The following is a 17,391-nucleotide window of genomic DNA, read 5'->3' on the forward strand; positions in this document are numbered from 1 at the left end:
AAGAAATGTACAGATATAGCAAAAATTGTGGAGTTGGTATTCAAAGGTCTGAAGTTTAGCAAACAGTCTATTAAAAGGCAAACCCAATATAAGACCCCAAAATAAATCAGGTCTAGACCCTGCCCTGAGGAACACGCCATCGCCTCTTCCCCACCACCCTTCCGTACACAAACACAGAACACCTTCTTCACAAGGGAAAATAAATGCTTTGCTGACTCTAGAGACAGTGCATCAGGCCTTATTCACTACTGAGTTTGAACACCACCAAGATTCCAGCAAAGAAAGAGGACACTTAGTCATCGTCCAGCTCCAACTAAAGTACAACAACTTGCAGCTCAGTAAAAATGCTGGTTCATGAGTTGAGTACAGTTTATAAGACTAAGCAGGGGCTGGCCCAGTGGCGTAGCAGTTAAGTCCGCCCATTCAGCTTCGACAGCCCCGGGTTTGCCAGTTCAGATCCTGGGTGCGGACCTACGCACCGCTTGTCAAGCCACGCTGTGGCAGGTGTCCCACATATAAAAATGTAGAGGAAGATGGGCCCGGGTATTAGCTCAGGGTCAGTCTTCCTCAGCGAAAAGAGAAGAAAAGAGGAGGATTGGTGGCAGATGTTAGCTCAGGGGTATTCTCCCCCCTCCCCGCCCAAAAAAAACTAAGCAGTGGTTTCAAAACCTCAGCTCACTATCTCGGGTGACACAATGTGGTTAGGATTCATTTTTCCCTTAAGAACTGAAAACTCATACAAGTATTTATCAAGTACATCCTTGTGTTCCAATGTACTAGGCCTTGAAGGGGGCATCAGGAAGTTCAAGACAGTCCTTATCACCCCAAGGACTTACCTGTCTACCTGGAAAGAAGACAAACTTCAGCAAAAACAGTGACTGCAAAGCCACCTGAGGTGGGTGTCAAGGATGCAGAAAGACATAAAGGTGCCAGAACAATAAAGGTGGCTCCCCTTACCTGGCTGCTGAACTGGCGGCTACAGGCTGGATCTTTGGCAGCAACTACCAAAACACAAAACATTTTAAGTGAGCAATGACACTTGCAGTCTTAGTGTTTTATGTTCATAGACCAGGTTCTGTGGCTTGTGCCATTGTGTCTTCTGATGACCAGGCACTTTTACTACTGCTATTTTTTAAATGCTTCCTAACTCTTTGTTGTAGATCAGTGATCCTCAAACCAAGGCCCTCAAGTTACAAGCAGCACTGTCAACTGCACCACGGCCAAGAGCAAGAAGAGACCACCGTGTTATACAAGATTCTATCCGGGGGCTGGCCCCGTGGCCGAGTAGTTAGGTTTGCACTCTCTGCTTTCACAGCCCAGGGTTTTGCCGGTTCAGATCCTGGGCGCAGACGTGGCACCACTCATTAGGCTGCGCTGAGGCAGCATCCCACATGCCACAACTAGAAGGAGCCACAGCTGAAATATACAACTATCTACTGGGGGGATTTGGGAGAAAAAGCAGAGAAAAAAAAAAAAGAAGATTGGCAATAGTTTTTAGCTCAGGTGCCGATCTTTAGGGAAAAAAACAGATTGTATCTGGCATCCAGGAGTCATGTGGCTCTCATAGTTATGGAGACTTTAAATCACCAAGATCAGAGATCTGGGAATGAGATTTTCAAACATCCTTAATTTGGCCCTTTAGCCTCATACCTGTCAACTCAGTATGTTCTAACTTGAAAATGTACTCAAGATGTTTGCCAAAAAATTAAGGATTATGTAAGATGGGAAAATAAGAGTTCTGAACTAGAATGTCAGTCAGAGTTTACTTTGTAATATTTACAGCCAGATAAATACTTGAATTACTATCACATATACACAGACAAAATCTTACTTGCAACTTGGTGCATTTCCTCCATACACGCTCTTATGACTGATCGGTAGTTTTTACTCACTCGAACCAATCTACAAAAAATGAAATGACTACAAGATAAGCCTGGAACATCCTGTGGTGATACAAAGTAAGGAAATTCTCAAAAAAAGATAGGCACTTGATAAAAGACAGGCGCCAACTTGAAGGAACTCCTAATGGCCAACGCTGGAACAACGTGAACAAAATAAATAGAAGACTATATAAGCCATGGAATAAAATAAATATCCATGAATCCATACTGATATTAATTGTTGCAGATGATATTGATGGACACTAAAATTAGTGGTTGAAAATTTGAGGAAAAATAAGACAAAGGGACAGATGGTAACTTTATAGTAGAGAAACCCAGTAGAAACCACGTTAACCAAGTGATCAAGGTCAACATCACCAGTAATAAAACATCAGCATCACGACTCTCATGATGTGATGTACTGAGAAGGAAATATCATACCACTTTTGTGGTATTCTTGCTAAAAATGCATAACCTTTGTACAATCATGAGAAAACATCAGACAAACCCAAATTGAGGGACAGTCTCCAAAATAATTGGTCAATACTTTTCAAATGTCAAGGTCATGAAAGAGACTTAAGGAGAAAAACTAAATGTAACCCCATTTAGTTGCAGAAGAGGGAAAAAAAGGACATTAGTGGAAAAGTTGGTGAAATTCAAATAAAGGCTATAGTTAATTACATTGCATCCATGGTTAAGTTTCTTGGTTTAAGTAACAATAATATGGTTATGTAAGATATTAACATCAGGGAAGCTGTGTGAAGGATGTACAGAAATCTATTATTTTTGTATTTTTTTATGTCTAAAATTAGTTCAAAATAAAATTTTTAAGAAAGGAAATAGAACAAAACAAACACCCACAAGAAAGCAATTAATTGGTTGTTAGTTACCAACATGGAGATCTTTACCAAGAAAAACATTACTAGTTGTAGATAAAGAGAACTAAAGGCCACCTATTGGCTCCATTTAAAAATGAATAGTAGCTACATTCTATATATGGCCTACAACAGGGCTGGCAAAGGGGGTGAAACGATTTGCACGCATTATTTCACCTAATCCTCACTACTCTGTACCCTTTTCAGTCAAGAATCAGACCCAGATAAGTAACTCACCAGCCAAAAAAACATGATATGCTGGCCTCCATGCACAAAACAGAAGCTACCAACCCACTGTTAGTAGGATATTCACATATGCACTCATTTATTCAAACGTTTTGGAGCACCTACTGTACAGATGTGCAAGATGTGGGAACAGAGGGCCCATGTAAATAAGACAGGGTCACTGCCTTCAGGAAATTACAAGATTTGTTTTTATCAAGGAAGTAAAATATTGTGATATTGTGATTTATAATAAGAAACATATATTTGGTCTTCACCCCTGGTCTCTAAAACCTTTGTAAATTCCTAAGTGATAAGAGCACTATGAGCATCTTTTGTTCTGATGAGGTGACTCCAGGTGGGTTCTTGGATGGCTCCTGGATGGGGGCTGGTCACCAGAAAGAACAAGTCATGATTAGAAGCTTAAAATTTTCAGCCCTGTCCCCCACTTCACTAGAGGGGTGAGTGACTGCAAATGGAGTTCATAACTGACTGTGCCTACGTGAGGAAACGTCCATAAAATCCCAATAGCATGGGGTTCAAAGAGCTTCCAAGTGGGTGAACACATCCACATAACAGGAGGGTGACACACCCCAACTCCATGAGGACAGAAGTTCCTGTGCTCAGGACCCTACCAGACCTCGCCCTGTGTACCTCTTTATCTGGCTATCCATCTGTATCCTTTTTATTATATCCTTTCATAAACTGGTAAACATAAGTAAGTGTTTCCCTGATTTGCTAGCTGCTCCAGTAAATTAATCAAACCCGAGGGGGTCCTGGGGACCTCTGATTTGTAGCCAAGTCGGACAGAAGTTGTGGGTAACCTGGGGACCCACTACTTGCAGTTGGCATCTGAGCCCTTAACCTGTGGGATCTGACACTATCTCCAGGTAGAACTGAGTTAAACTGGAGGACACCTAGCTGGTGTCAGAGAATTGCTTGGTGGGAGAAACTCCCACACATCTGTTGTTGTGAGTTGGCAGGAGTGTGAGAGTAAAGGAGAAACACAGGAGTAGAGAAAAACTGGGTTTTTCCCAATACAAATATCAACACTTTCCATGCCCTAACCATACGAATGGCCACTGATAGAAACCTAACACCGGAGTCCAAACTCCGCCGTGCTTAAGACTCACCGGAGAGTTTACGATGCACCCCAAGCAAGTTTGATTTTGATGATCTGAGGTGAGGTTAACAAGTACCTGACAGTGATGCAGTTAACTCATGAACCACACTTCAAACAATCCTAGTCTATAAACAGTACAATAGTTTCCTGGTTTCTTGCCAAAAAGTGCCTTGAGAATAATTCTTTAAAGACAAGATGAAACTTATTTTTCTATTAATTTCAAAGTCTCCCAACAGTGGGACTTCATTCAATGACTCTCAGGTGCTTATTTGGCCTAAATTTTCTTCTTTGGAGGGTCAATGTAGTAGGAATATACACAAAGAAAACTTATCAAGCCAGCAAGTCAATCAATAGCCATCTGCACATTCCCTGTAAGACATCTGCGTCCATGACCGCTCACACTGCCCAGTACTGAGGCCACAAAGTCGAACCAGGAGTCCCTTATTTCTCTAGGCGATCCACGCATCATGCAAAAGGACAAGGGTGCATTTCATATGGCTTTTTACAATTTAGTTGTGGATTTCAGCACATATCAGCAGCCTACTTACTGAGCTTTTCTGGATTTTCCAGTCAATTCTTCTTCAATTCTCTGGAGGCCCACAAAGATTCCATGGGATTCATTAAAGAGTTTTCTCAAGATCTGAGAGTAAACATCTACATCCTTCCGGATGATATAGATAACGGGGCAGCCTGGCACCGTCTCTGATTTTTCTGAAACAAAATAGGAAAAAAAAACTTAACATCTATCACCATCACCCTCATAAAAGAACACACTCTAAAAGTTTTAACTGAGTGTCTAATTACAAAATTTCAGCTTCTTTGCCACTGATTTCATGTATTAAAAAATTATATAAATTACCATTTATAAATTATCCACACATGAATTTTTAAACACAAATGCTTATTCTCAGACTCGACTCCTCAACTCACTTATTTTAGAACTACCTTTCAACTTCATCAACTGAAAAAAATAAACTCAATATTAGCCTATGTAAAACTTGACGAATAAGCCCAAGTTTTATATAATCTCAAAGTCAAGTAAATATTATCTTTATATTACTTTGTCCTGCCATTACCCCTAAAACAAAGAATCAAGAAACTATGATTAAACTATGGGGCCGGCCCAGTGGTCTAGTGGTTAAGTTCGGCGTGCTCTGCTCTGGCAGCCCTGGGTTTGGTTCCCAGGCACAGACCTACACCACTCACCAGCCATGCTGTGGGGGCAACCCACATACAAAATGGAGGAAGACTGGCCACTGATGTTAGCTCAGGGCAAATCCTCCTCAGCAAAAAAGACAAAAAACAAAAACAAAGAAAAAAATAATTGACTAAACTATTTCACAACAGCAATGAAAAGGCTCTATAATGATAAATTATAAACTACCAACTTGTGGCAATTTCTTATATAACAGCTTCTTCAGCAAGTTGTGATGATGTTCGATGGCTTGTCTCGAATGTGATTGCAACAGATAGAACCAAAACAAAAAAAACCTCATGTTTTTAACAATCGAGGACAAACTAGAAATGTTGATAAGCTTTCTCATTAAGTATGAAAACAGGTCATACAGACATAGTCACAGAAGTTTCCCTTCTGAGGAACTGCCCTTTTGGTAGATCCCACAGCTGTGCTGAGCTTGAGATCTTCAATACCAACACATCCCACAAATACTTAGCAACATTAGGGACAATTCTTCACTATAAAATCAAGAAAAACAACATCACTTAAAAATTACATGAACTGCACACCATATAATTTGCTAAAATTCCAAGACTTTCATTAGCTCAGTCTGCTCAGTCGGCTCCTTATAAAAGAGGAAAACCTCCACATTTGGATAAAGAACCTGTCAAAGATAAGCGAGCAAGTCTCTGCAATATTTCCCGACACCTCTCTCTTGAAAAGGAGAAAGCAAAATTGAACATCAAGATTTCAGTTTTTGGGGGGTTTTTTCATTGCGGTAACATTGGTTTACAATATTATGTAAATTTCAGGTGTACATCATTATGTATTTCGATTTCTGTGTAGATTACATCATGATCAACACCCAAAGACTAATTACCATCCATCGCCACACACATGTAGGCTACAGAACAGCCCACAGAATTCAATCGAGTTCACAGAGATAACACGAAGGCAAGGGCTAGGAGACCTGCAAAGTCTCACAATAATGGGACTGCTATGAAGGGAATTTAGTCACTCTGGACAAGAAGGGGGAAAAAAGCTTGAAGTTTTCAAATATAAAGAAAATCTTTTAACACCAAGAAGACTATCATGAATTTTATTTTTCCTGGACTCAACATCTGCCAGGCCTCATAAATCAATGAAAATCTTAAACAGCTAATATTTCAATAATAAAATGGTACAAACTAAGTTCAGCTGTTTCCTGCTTCAGCTAGTCAAATCTGAGAGAATAAAGAAAAAAACACCAAATGTGCCAAAATGGATAACTTAGAATTAAAAAAAGTAATAACTACCTTTTTTGTTGAAGGAGGTTTCACACACGAGCATCTCCCCTGGACCCCAGTCAAAACACATTTGCTTCTTACTGGAATTCACTCCTGGAATCAACTAGTGAAAAATAAGGCACAGAAAGTGTTATTCTTACCAAAGTTTATTTTCAACTGACTTGTGAGTAAAATCCTAGAAATCAGTGGTCTTGAAAGTTATTAAGTGCTTATCTACGTACACAGCTGAGGGTGGCTGAGATCAGCCCAGTCTGTTAGACCCAGAAGAAGCAACTGAGATTTGCTGGGCACTTCAACCCAGCCTGCCACTTCTTAAGTGCTGATAAAAAGGAAAGCTACTCCCTAATCAATTACTATATTGGAATTTAGTGATCTGTAGTTCAGAAAAAGAGAAGTTAAAGAAATAAAAAAGGGGGGCTGGCCCCGTGGCCGAGTGGTTAAGTTCACGCACTCCACTTCAGTGGCCCAGGGTTTCGCCGGTTCGGATCCTGGGCGCGGACATGGCACCGCTCATCAAGCCATGCTGAGGTGGCATCCCACACAACACAACCAGAAGGACCTACAACTAGAATATACAACTATGTACTGGGGGACTTTAGGGAGAAGAAGAAGAAAAAGAGAAGATTGGCAAGAAATGCTAGCTCAGGTGCCAATCTTTAAAAAAAAAAAAGAAAGAAAAAAGGAATTAAACTGTTACTCACTAAAAAGAGAGACCTCCAAGGCCACAGCTTCTGTGCCATCTGTTTGATGATGACTCTCAATTTTTTTCTCCAACTCAGACCAATTCCTTTGAGCCCCAGCTTTATGCGTCCAACTGCCTAATCCACACCTTTACAGGTTATCTAAGCTTTATGAACTGTATCCATAAGATCAAGAGCCAAAGAAAGAACTCTTGATGCTCATCCCCAAACCTCATTCCACTCCCCAACTGGGACGAAGTCTTCCTCAACCATTAGGAGTAATCCTTGATTCTCCTCTTCCCCTCACCACCTATGTCCAGTCTATAAGTAAATCCTGTTCTCTTCCTAAATAAACCTGAATCCAACCACTTACCACTTCTACCAGTCCAATTTAAGCCACCAGCAACTCTCATCTGGACCACTGTAACAGCATTTCTCGGTGCCTAAAATATTCTCCTACATGGTTAACACCTGCACCATAAATAGACAAAAGCTCACGAGAGCAGGGGACTCGAGGATTCTCATTCACTGCTTAGAAGAGACCCTGGCACTCCATAAATATTTTTGGCAGGCAACGAATTTGGCTGGCAATAGTCTGGTCTCAAGACAAGTGCATTCAGTTCTTAGGAATGGCTACTGCAGTCATTTAATAACTAAGCAACATTTATTAAAGCTTTTTCTGTACTGGCCTCCAGGAATACAATAACGTGTAATACAGTCTCTGCTCACCAAAAGCCAGCAGTCTACTAAAGACCAAGAAACAAACAGGCAGCAAGACAATTGGAGAAATGCTAAGACAGAGATACACACAGAAGAGCATCTGTTGTAGCAGACTCTTAATGGATGAGCAAGCCAGGCAAGGGGGAAGCATTATACACAGTGGGGCTGGGGCAAATGGGTATCCATATGAAAAAATGAACCTCACATCATAGACAAAAATTCACTAAAAATCAGTTATAGGGACAAATGCAGAGCAAAATCTATAAAGCTTGAAAAATCTTTCTGACCTTAAAGTCAGCAAAAATAGATAAGACACCAAAAGTACAAATCATAGAAGAAAATTTATAAATTAGACTTCATTAAAATAAAAACTTTTAGGGGGCTGGCCTCATGGCCAAGTGGTTAAGTTCACATACTCCGCTTCAGCAGCCTGGGGTTCACCAGTTCAGATCCTGGGCACAGACATATGTGACACTCATTAAGCCATGTTGTGGCAGCATCCCATGTAGAAGAATGAGAGTGACCTACAGGTACGATATACAACTATGTACTGGGGTTTTGGAGAGAAAAAAAAAAAAGAGGAAGATTGGCAACAGATGCTAGCTCAGGGCCAATCTTCCTCACCAAAAAATAAATAAAAACTTTTGCTCTTCAAAGATATCATTAAGAAAATGAAATGGTGGGGCTGGCCCAGTGGTGTAGTGGTTAGGTTCGCATGCTCCGCTTCGGCAGCCCAGGGTTCGCAGGTTTGGATCTGGGGAGCAGATCTATACACTGCTCATCTAGCCATGCTGTGGCAGCACCCCACATACAAAATAGAGGAAGAGTGGCACAGTTGTAAACTCAAGGACAGTCTTCCTGAAGCAAAAAGAGGAAGACTGGCAAAAAATGTTAGCTCAGGGACAATCTTCCTCACCAAAAAAATTTTAAAAATTAAAAATTAAAATTAAAAAAAGAACGGGCTGGCCTGGTGGCATAGTGGTTAAGTTTGCATGCTCTGCTTCGGCGGCCCAGGGTTTGCAGGTTCAGATCCCAGGCGTGTGGACATAGCACCACTCTTCAAGCCATGCTGTGGTGGCATCCCACATAAAATAGAGGAAGGCTGGCACAGAGGTTAGCTCAGTGACAATCTTCCTCAAGCAAAAAGAGGAAGATAGGCAACAGATGTTAGCTCAGGGCCAATCTTCCTCTCTCTCTCTCTCACACACACACACATACAAAAATTAAAAAAAGAAAATGACAGGCAAGCCACAAACTGGGAGAAAATATCTGCAAAACACATATTTGATACCCAGAATAAAGAAGTCTTACACTTCATTAAGAAACCCAATAAGAAAATGGGCAAAAGATTTTAACAGACATTTCACCAAAGGAGATATACAAACAACATATAAGTACATAAAAAGGTGATCAATATCTTTCATCATTAGGGAAATAAAAATCAAAATAATAATGAGCTACCACTATATACCCACTAGAATGGCAACGGCCAAAATTAAAAAGACTGACCATACAAAGAGTTGATGAAGATGTGGAACTAGAACTCTCACACTTCACTGGTGCAAAAAAATGGTATAACCACCTTGGAGAACTGACAGTTTATTTTAGCTAAATATGCATCTGTCCTAGAACCCAGAAATTCCACTTCTAGGTATTTATCCAGAAACAAACGAACGAACAAAAGGCAACAAAAACTACAGCTTACATTTCTTGAGTCTTTGAAACAAAAGGATAAGACCATTGATCTAGAAAAACTCTAGACTATTCAATTCTCTACTCTGGATCTACACTTAAAACATCCTTGAATCTGCTTATTACTAACGAGACTTCACGTGCCCTGATAATAGTAAGCAGTTGTATGAAGAGCAGGCACAACCACTATAAAAGGTGACAGTGTTAAGATTATTCCTTAGTCTCTTGAGAGTGTGTAGAGTCAGACCAAAGAGCAGAACAACTTTCAAATACAGACATGACTGGGTTTGAACTTCAAAGTTGAGGTTCAGACTCTAGGCTATGGCGTTCTACCAAGATAATGCCCCACTGTGAGGCTGTGCCCACAAGGCCAACCAGTTTCCTATCGGGTCTCCCGAACACCAATGTACAACTGAGTTATCACAAATCAGTTGTCACTACTGTGGGTAAAAATAAGCTTAGATTCTCTTCATTCCACTTGTAAATGCATGGCTCATTATCATGGCTCAATATCAAAGTAGTGGCTCGCCAGTGTCGTACAGGGTACTGGGAAGGTTTCCCCACGCAAAGACTCTGACATAAAAGAAGGAGGGAAAGGCAAGACGACAGGTAGTTTGAAATAGTTCCAGTGATTCTGACATTCTAATTTTTCTTCTTGCAAACACTGACGTAGTCATTGATGGTTATTTAACAAACTACTTTGTACATGTTCTAAAATCTAACACTCTTACAGTGGTAAACTTCATAATAACCCACGTGAGCTATTAAGATCTCATGTCTCCTTTCACCCAGTTTGGTTTGTCAGATACTGCTTTGCAATCTGATGGCTTTAGCTGAAAACTGTAGGCATCTCAACTTTCTAAAAAGCAAAAACAGAAGGTCAGGCAACTTGCAGTTTAGTGGGGCTTATAGGTTACCAAGAGCTAAGAGGTGCAGAACAAGCCTATAACGGGCAGCCAGACATTGTTGACCTACTCAGGGAAGGCTTTTCTGAGAAAGAGGCTGCTGGAGCTTGCATTTGAAAAGCGAGGAGACAAACCTAAAAGACAAGAACCTTCCAAACAGGGGGAACAGCACATATCTCGTATCTAAAAGCTATTAATCTCTTTATAAACATCTTAGGCCATCCACACTTGACACACTCTCTTAAGAACACAGATAAAATAGAAAGCAAACAGAGCAATAGAAACAGGAATAGACTCCCGAGAGAATAAACACGTTTAGCAAACTTTGGGCCAGCACGGCACTACAAGCAGGAACCAAGCTCACGGCGCTGCGAGGTGAAGCTCAGTTCGGCTGGAAAAAGAAAGCCCCAATTCCTCGGCATGGTCCAAGCCCGCTCATTAGAGCATTAACCCAACAGGAAAAGCGAGGGAAGTAGAAAGGTAGAGAAGACAGCCAAGGGAGGGAGTGGGATGAGGTGGGGCCTCCGGGGCCAGGTAGTCTGAGTATGTCAAAGAGTAGAAACCCAGCGACCCAAACACGGGCGCCTAGTTAATATGACCCCCGGGCAGCGGCAATTAAGCTGTGGGAAGGGGACGGATGCCTCTCGAGCGGCAGGGAGGTTAGACAAGCCTGCAGTGACGGAGCAGACTCAATCCTCGGACCGCGAGGGCAAGCAAGACTGTTCCGGGCGCCCTTACAGTGACTGTCGGCTCGCCATCGAGCTCCTCCATAGCGCCAAGTCTCAGCCACCTGGAATTTGCAGGGCCGCCAAAGCTCCGGGCTCGGGCCTCCGGCTCAGCGCCCGTTGCGAGAGAGGACCCCGCCCGGGCGCCTCCTGTACTGCCTGCGGGCCCAAACCCCCCAATGCCGCAGGGGCCTCTCCTCTCGGCCATGGCCACCACTCTGCGGCACTCTACACGCGTGCCTCCATCCTGGCCTCGACAACGCGTCAGGGAAAACTGCGCCAGGGGTAGCCTGTCTTCACAGTAACCCTTCTGCCAGATCAGGCGCTACCGCGAACAGCCCCGCATGGGACCAGGAGAAGGACCCACCCCCCCAACCCCCCGGGGACGTCGGGAGCGGCTGCGCGTGCGCGGACTGGGGTGGCTCTTCTGTGGCGAGAGGTTGGCCCGGGCGTGAGCGGTCCCTAAATCTCTGTCGACTTTGGCTTGCTTTGCGCTTTCTTGGTCTGCTGTTTATAGTCGTCGCGGCCGCTTCTGTCAGCGGTGTCCAGGGCAAGGGAGTCCCTTCCCGTGCCCTGTCTCTCCATCGGGCTTTTGTTCGAAGGCAGTCGCTGCCACACCTACCCCAAGGCGCTCTAGAGGCACGCGGACAAAATTGATGCGGCTCAAACAACTGTGAAATCGAGACAGCTGGGTTTGCTTAATTAAACACAAATATTGGTTTGTTATCTCACCAAAGCAAAGCAGAAAAAAACGCTCAAATCGGGGAATCCCAGATCGTGTTATGGAAAACTCAAAAATGCTCCAGTAACTTAAAGGAGTTATTTATTTTTTAAACGCCTTCTTTACAAATACATGCACATACAAGGAAGAGAACAGTACTGGTTCTAAATTCCTAAATAAGCAACTTTTTGAATGAACTGAAGATAAATCGAAATTTAAAAATAAGTCTTAGGAGGTGCTGGCTCCGTGGCCGAGTGGTTAAGTTGGCACTCTCTGCTTAGGCTTCCCTCGGTTTTGCTGGTTTGAATCCCGGGCGCGGACATGGCGCCGCTTGTCAGGCCATGCTGAGGCGGTGTCCCACATGCCACAACTAGAGGCACCCACAAATTTAAAAAAAAAAAAACTATGAACCGGGGGCTTCTGGGAGAAAAAGGAAAAATAAAATCTTAAAATAAAAAATAAGTCTTAGGAAACAGTGCCTGAAAATGTAGCAACTTCTTTTATTTAGGAAAGAAATTTGACCTGAAAACGACAAATTTTCAGTGTGTTAACTGGGAAATGCTTCTTTCCCTGAGATTATTCTGAACGACCTATTTGGATTGGTGGAAATAAGATGACTTAGAATCCACAACTGAAATATACAACTATGTACTGGGAGGATTTGGGGAGAAAAAAAGCAGAAAAAAAAAAAGATTGGCAGCAGTTGTTAGCTCAGGTGCCAATCTTTTAAAAAAAAGATAGAGTGGTTAGGAAAATCCTATCAGCTCAATGTTTGTTCTTTTGAGGTACAAATTGAGGTACCTCTTTTCAGATAAAGGAAGAAAAATCTTGTGGCTATCACAATTTTGTCCAAATCCTTATCTCTGAAGACACCATCCATAGGATGAAGTTTAATGCGGTTTTGCACAAAACTCCACACTATTCCACCATCTATGTCTTGCTGCGTTTTCCAAATGTTTCACTGTTTCTGATCCCAATGGAGTGGCTATGAAGTATGAGAAATTATGCATTCATGTCCATTTTCTAGGGGGTAAAAAGAGGGCTAATATTTTCCAAAAGTAAAATAAACATTCAGTAGTAGATAAATCGATTTTAAAAAATTGGTAATTATATCGTCTCTGACTGTTCAAAATTCTTTGAGCTGCAGAAGTTAGGGCCAGGCTTAATAGACATTGATAGAAATCATGCTTGATTTCCTTCAGAGAAAATTATTCTGGTGAACAGGATGAGTCAAAGGAAAGGAAAAAAATAACAGGATGAAAGACCAAAAAGAAAAACCATTCTTCTCAAAAGGAGACCTGAGAAAAAATAATTTGAACAACAAAAGAGCTTGGAAAATTTTGGTACTATGGTTTCTTGATATTTTAAGACTGACATTGTCATTTGAAGATAATAGAAGTATTGAAATTGTCTAACCTAGAGCTAGATAATATTGGGGGGAAAATTATTGGAAATATGCTTTGGTCTAAGACCATGATATACCAGCAACTTTATACAGTCAAAGGTATTCATTAGTAGAAAAAAAAACTACAGCTAATAGAGCTATTATTATTCTCTATATAGACCTTTTTCTTCCTGCTAGTCCTTCTCAAACAGACTTCCAAGAATGGTGTTTCAATGAAGTAGTTTATGTATCCTTTTTTTTTTTTTACACATAATCCTAAAGGAATACATTTGGCAAGACAGATTAAATAATCATCATACAAATCTTTTTCTCTTCCCTGTCCTCCACAGGCTCCTCCTCTCCCTCTCTCTTCCCCTTCCTCTCCCTAGATTGGTTAGTTTAACTTTGGAATTCCTCATCTACTCTGGACAGTCTTCAGTTATGCAGGCGACACTTCACTTGAGGTATATCAGAACACTAAGAAGACAAAAAGAGTAAAATATTTCTGGAATCAAATAAAAATCTAAAACAAAACATACCTATTCCACAAGAGTCAAACCAGAAATCACTTTAAGTCACTCCAAAGTCAAACTTAAAATCTCAGATCAAGCCAGAGGAACTGTGCTAGAGATGTCTATGTAAAGTGCTAAGTGGTTGCGTTTAATGCATCCTAGTAAAACTAATGTTCCCTACCCTGCAGAGAAATAAATACATAATCATTTTCAAGAGACATATTTATTTTAGAAAGCAAGGTAGAAATCTATTATCAAGAGCCATACAAATATTTATGCACTTTGACCCAGTAAATCCTCTCTTGAAAATTTATTTCAAATAATTTCAAAACGTAAGAGATACATGAATTTAGGTATGTGCTATATATAACAACAAATTTTCTCTACCTCCACGCTGTTGACATTTGGGGCCAAATAATTCTATGTTATGAAAGCTGTCTTGTGCATTACAGTATGTTTAGCAGAATTCCTAGCCTCTATCCACTAGATGTCAATAATACCCCTCAACAGTTGTGACAAACAAAAATATCTCTAGATATTCCCAGTGTCCCCTAGGGGGCAAAATCACCTCTCTCTCTTTTTTTTTTTTTTTTTTTAGATTTTTTTCCTTTTTCTCCCCAAAGCCCCCTGGTACATAGTTGTATATCCTTCATTGTGGGTCCTTCTAGTTGTGGCATGTGGGACGCTGCCTCAGCGTGGTTGGATGAGCAGTGCCACATCCGCGCCCAGGATTCGAAACAATGAAACACTGGGCTGCCTGCAGCAGAGCAAGCGAACTTAACCACTCAGCCACGGGGCCAGCCCCAAAATCACCTCTCTTGAGAGCTACTGGCATAGATGTTCAACCACAGAGGAATAAAGGAACAGCTAAGTAAATATACTATCAATGAGATATTATCCACCTATTTAGAAGAACTATGAAGACAGATAACATGGAAGTCTTTAAAGAAGTTTTAAAATGTTCATCTTTTTCTCCCCATAATCTCACTTACAGGAAATAAGACGAACATTTTGAATAATCACCAAAAAAGGGAAATAAATGTCTCACAATTACAGAAGGCTATGCAATCATTAAAAGATAATTGTGGCAAAATTTTATAAAGTTCAGTAAAGCTTTGTTTTTATAAAGATTTTATTTTTCCGTTTTCTCTCCAAAGCGCCCCCAGTACATAGTTGTATATTTTTAGTTGTGGGTCCTTCTAGTTGTGGCACGTGGGATGCCGCCTCAGCATAGCTTGATGAGCGGTGCCATGTCCATGCCCAGGACTCGAACCAGTGAAACCCTGGGCCGCTGAAGCAGAGCGTGCGAACTTAACCACTGAGCCACGAGGCCGGCCCCTAAGGTTCAGTAAAGCTTTGTTAAAAATTTTCTCAATTTTGTAAAAAGTAAAAAGTGTCTATCAATATGTAGGAAAAAAGACTGGCAGGAATGAGCATTATTACCCTAATAATCAGAAAAAATTATCTTTTAGCATGTTTACTACATAATTTTACATTTAAGAGTAGGGTGCCGGCCCCGTGGCTGAATGGTTAAGTTCTTGTGCTCTGCTTCGTCAGCCCAGTGTTTCTCCGGTTCAGATCCTGGGTGCGGATATGGCACTGCGCATCAAGCCATGCTGAGACGGCACCCCACATGCCACAACTAGAAGGACCCACAACTAAAAAACTACACGACTATGTAGCAGGGGGCTTTGGGTAGAAAAAGGAAAAATAAAATCTTTAAAAATAAATAAATAAAATAGGACAGCTAATCTTCGACAAAGGAGCAGAGGGCCTACAATGGAGAAAAGAAAGTCTCTTCAACAAATGGTGCTGGGAAAACTGGACAGCCACATGCAAAAGATTGAAAATTTTGACCATTCTTTTTCACCACACACCAAAATAAACTCAAAATGGATCAAAGACCTAAAGATTAGGCCTGAAACAATAAGTCTTCTAGAAGAGAATATAGGCAGTACACTCTTTGACATCAGTTTCAAAAGAATCTTTTTGGACACTATAACTCCTCAGTTGAGGGAAACAATAGAAAGAATAAACAAATGGAACTTCATCAGACTAAAGAGTTTCTTTAAGGCAAGGGAAAACAGGATTGAAACAAAAAAACAGCTCACTAATTGGGAAAAAATATTTACAAGCCACTTATCCGACAAAGGGTTAATCTCCATAATATACAAAGTATTCACATGGCTTAACAACAAAAAAACAAACAACCCGATCAAAAACTGGGCAGAGGACATGAACAGACATTTCTCAAAAGAAGATATAAATATGGCCAATAGACACATGAAAAGATGTTCATCATCGCTAATCATCAGGGAAATGCAAATCAAAACTACACTAAGATATCACCTTACCCCCGTTAGATTGGCAAAAACATCCAAAACCAAGAGCGACAAATGTTGGAGAGGTTGTGGAGAAAAAGGAACCCTCATACACTGTTGGTGGGAATGCAAACTGGTACAGCCACTATGGAAAACAGTATGGAGATTTCTCAAAAAGTTAAAAATAGAAATACCCTATGACCCACCCATCCCATTACTGGGTATCTATCCTAAGAACCTGAAATCAGAAATCCCAAGAGTCCCTTGCACCCCTATGTTCATCGCAGCATTATTTACAATAGCCAAGACGTGGAACCAGCCTACATGCCCAGAAACTGATGATTGGATAAAGGAGATATGGTATATATACACGATGGAATACTACTCAGCCATAAAAAAAAGACAAAATTGGCCCATTCGCAGCAACGTGGATGGACCTCGAGGGTATTATGTTAAGCGAAATAAGCCAGTCAGAGAAAGACGAACTTTATATGACTCCACTCATAGGTGGAAGTTAACATATTGACAAGGAGATCTGATCAGTGGTTACCAGGGAAAAGGGGGGGTGGGGGGAGGGCACAAAGGGGGAAGTGGTGTACCCACAACATGACTAACAATAATGTACAACTGAAATCTCACAAGGTTGTAATCTATCATAACATTAATAATAAATAAATAAATAAATAAAATTTAAGAGAAAACCAAAATTGTGTATTTTTACAATTAAGTAAAGAAATTTATATGTGGACAAAAATTGGAAATTAAAATTGAGAGATAAGTGTTGTGGGAATGTGAGTGAATTAAAAATTTTTATTTTAGGGGCCTGCCCTGTAGCTGAGTGGTTAAGTTCGTGCACTCCACTTCAGTGGCCCAGGGTTTCACCAGTTTGGATCCCAGGGGAGGACCTAGCACCACTCATCAAGCCATGCTGAGGCAGCGTCCCTCATAGCAGAGCTAGAAGGACCTACAACTAGAATATACAATTATGTACTGGGGGGCTTTGGGGAGAAAAAGGAAAAAAAAATTATTTAAAAAATATTTTACTGCGGCCGGCCCTGTGGCCAAGTGGTTAAGTTCATGTGCTCCGCTTCAAAGGCCCAGGGTTTCGCTGGTTCAGATCCTGGGCGCGGACATGGTACCACTTGTCAGGCCATGCTGAGGTGGCATC

The 17,391-nt window shown here is 41.2% G+C and overlaps 1 protein-coding gene across 4 annotated transcripts in view; it reads right to left on the bottom strand.

The window, feature by feature from the left end:
* Window positions 1-11,953, bottom strand: part of NUP85 (nucleoporin 85) — a 30,567-nt gene extending 18,614 nt beyond the window's left edge. The window contains exons 1-5 of one of the 4 annotated variants that reach the window (XM_008513248.2): window positions 11,299-11,953; window positions 6,573-6,666; window positions 4,649-4,811; window positions 1,832-1,902; window positions 958-1,001 (exon numbers count right to left, since the gene is read on the bottom strand). In XM_008513248.2, coding sequence (XP_008511470.1) covers window positions 958-1,001; window positions 1,832-1,902; window positions 4,649-4,811; window positions 6,573-6,666; window positions 11,299-11,493 — 567 coding nt within the window. In that variant the 5' untranslated portion in view covers window positions 11,494-11,953. Of the gene's footprint in view, window positions 1-957; window positions 1,002-1,831; window positions 1,921-4,648; window positions 4,812-6,572; window positions 6,667-7,264 lie in introns of all 4 variants that reach the window. The other 3 variants (XM_070561455.1, XM_070561456.1, XM_008513250.2) reach the window with 3 other exon arrangements.
* Window positions 11,954-17,391: the final 5,438 nt, after the last annotated feature.

This window comes from Equus przewalskii, chromosome 10, assembly GCF_037783145.1.
Source record: "Equus przewalskii isolate Varuska chromosome 10, EquPr2, whole genome shotgun sequence".
Taxonomy (NCBI): Eukaryota; Metazoa; Chordata; class Mammalia; order Perissodactyla; family Equidae; genus Equus; species Equus przewalskii.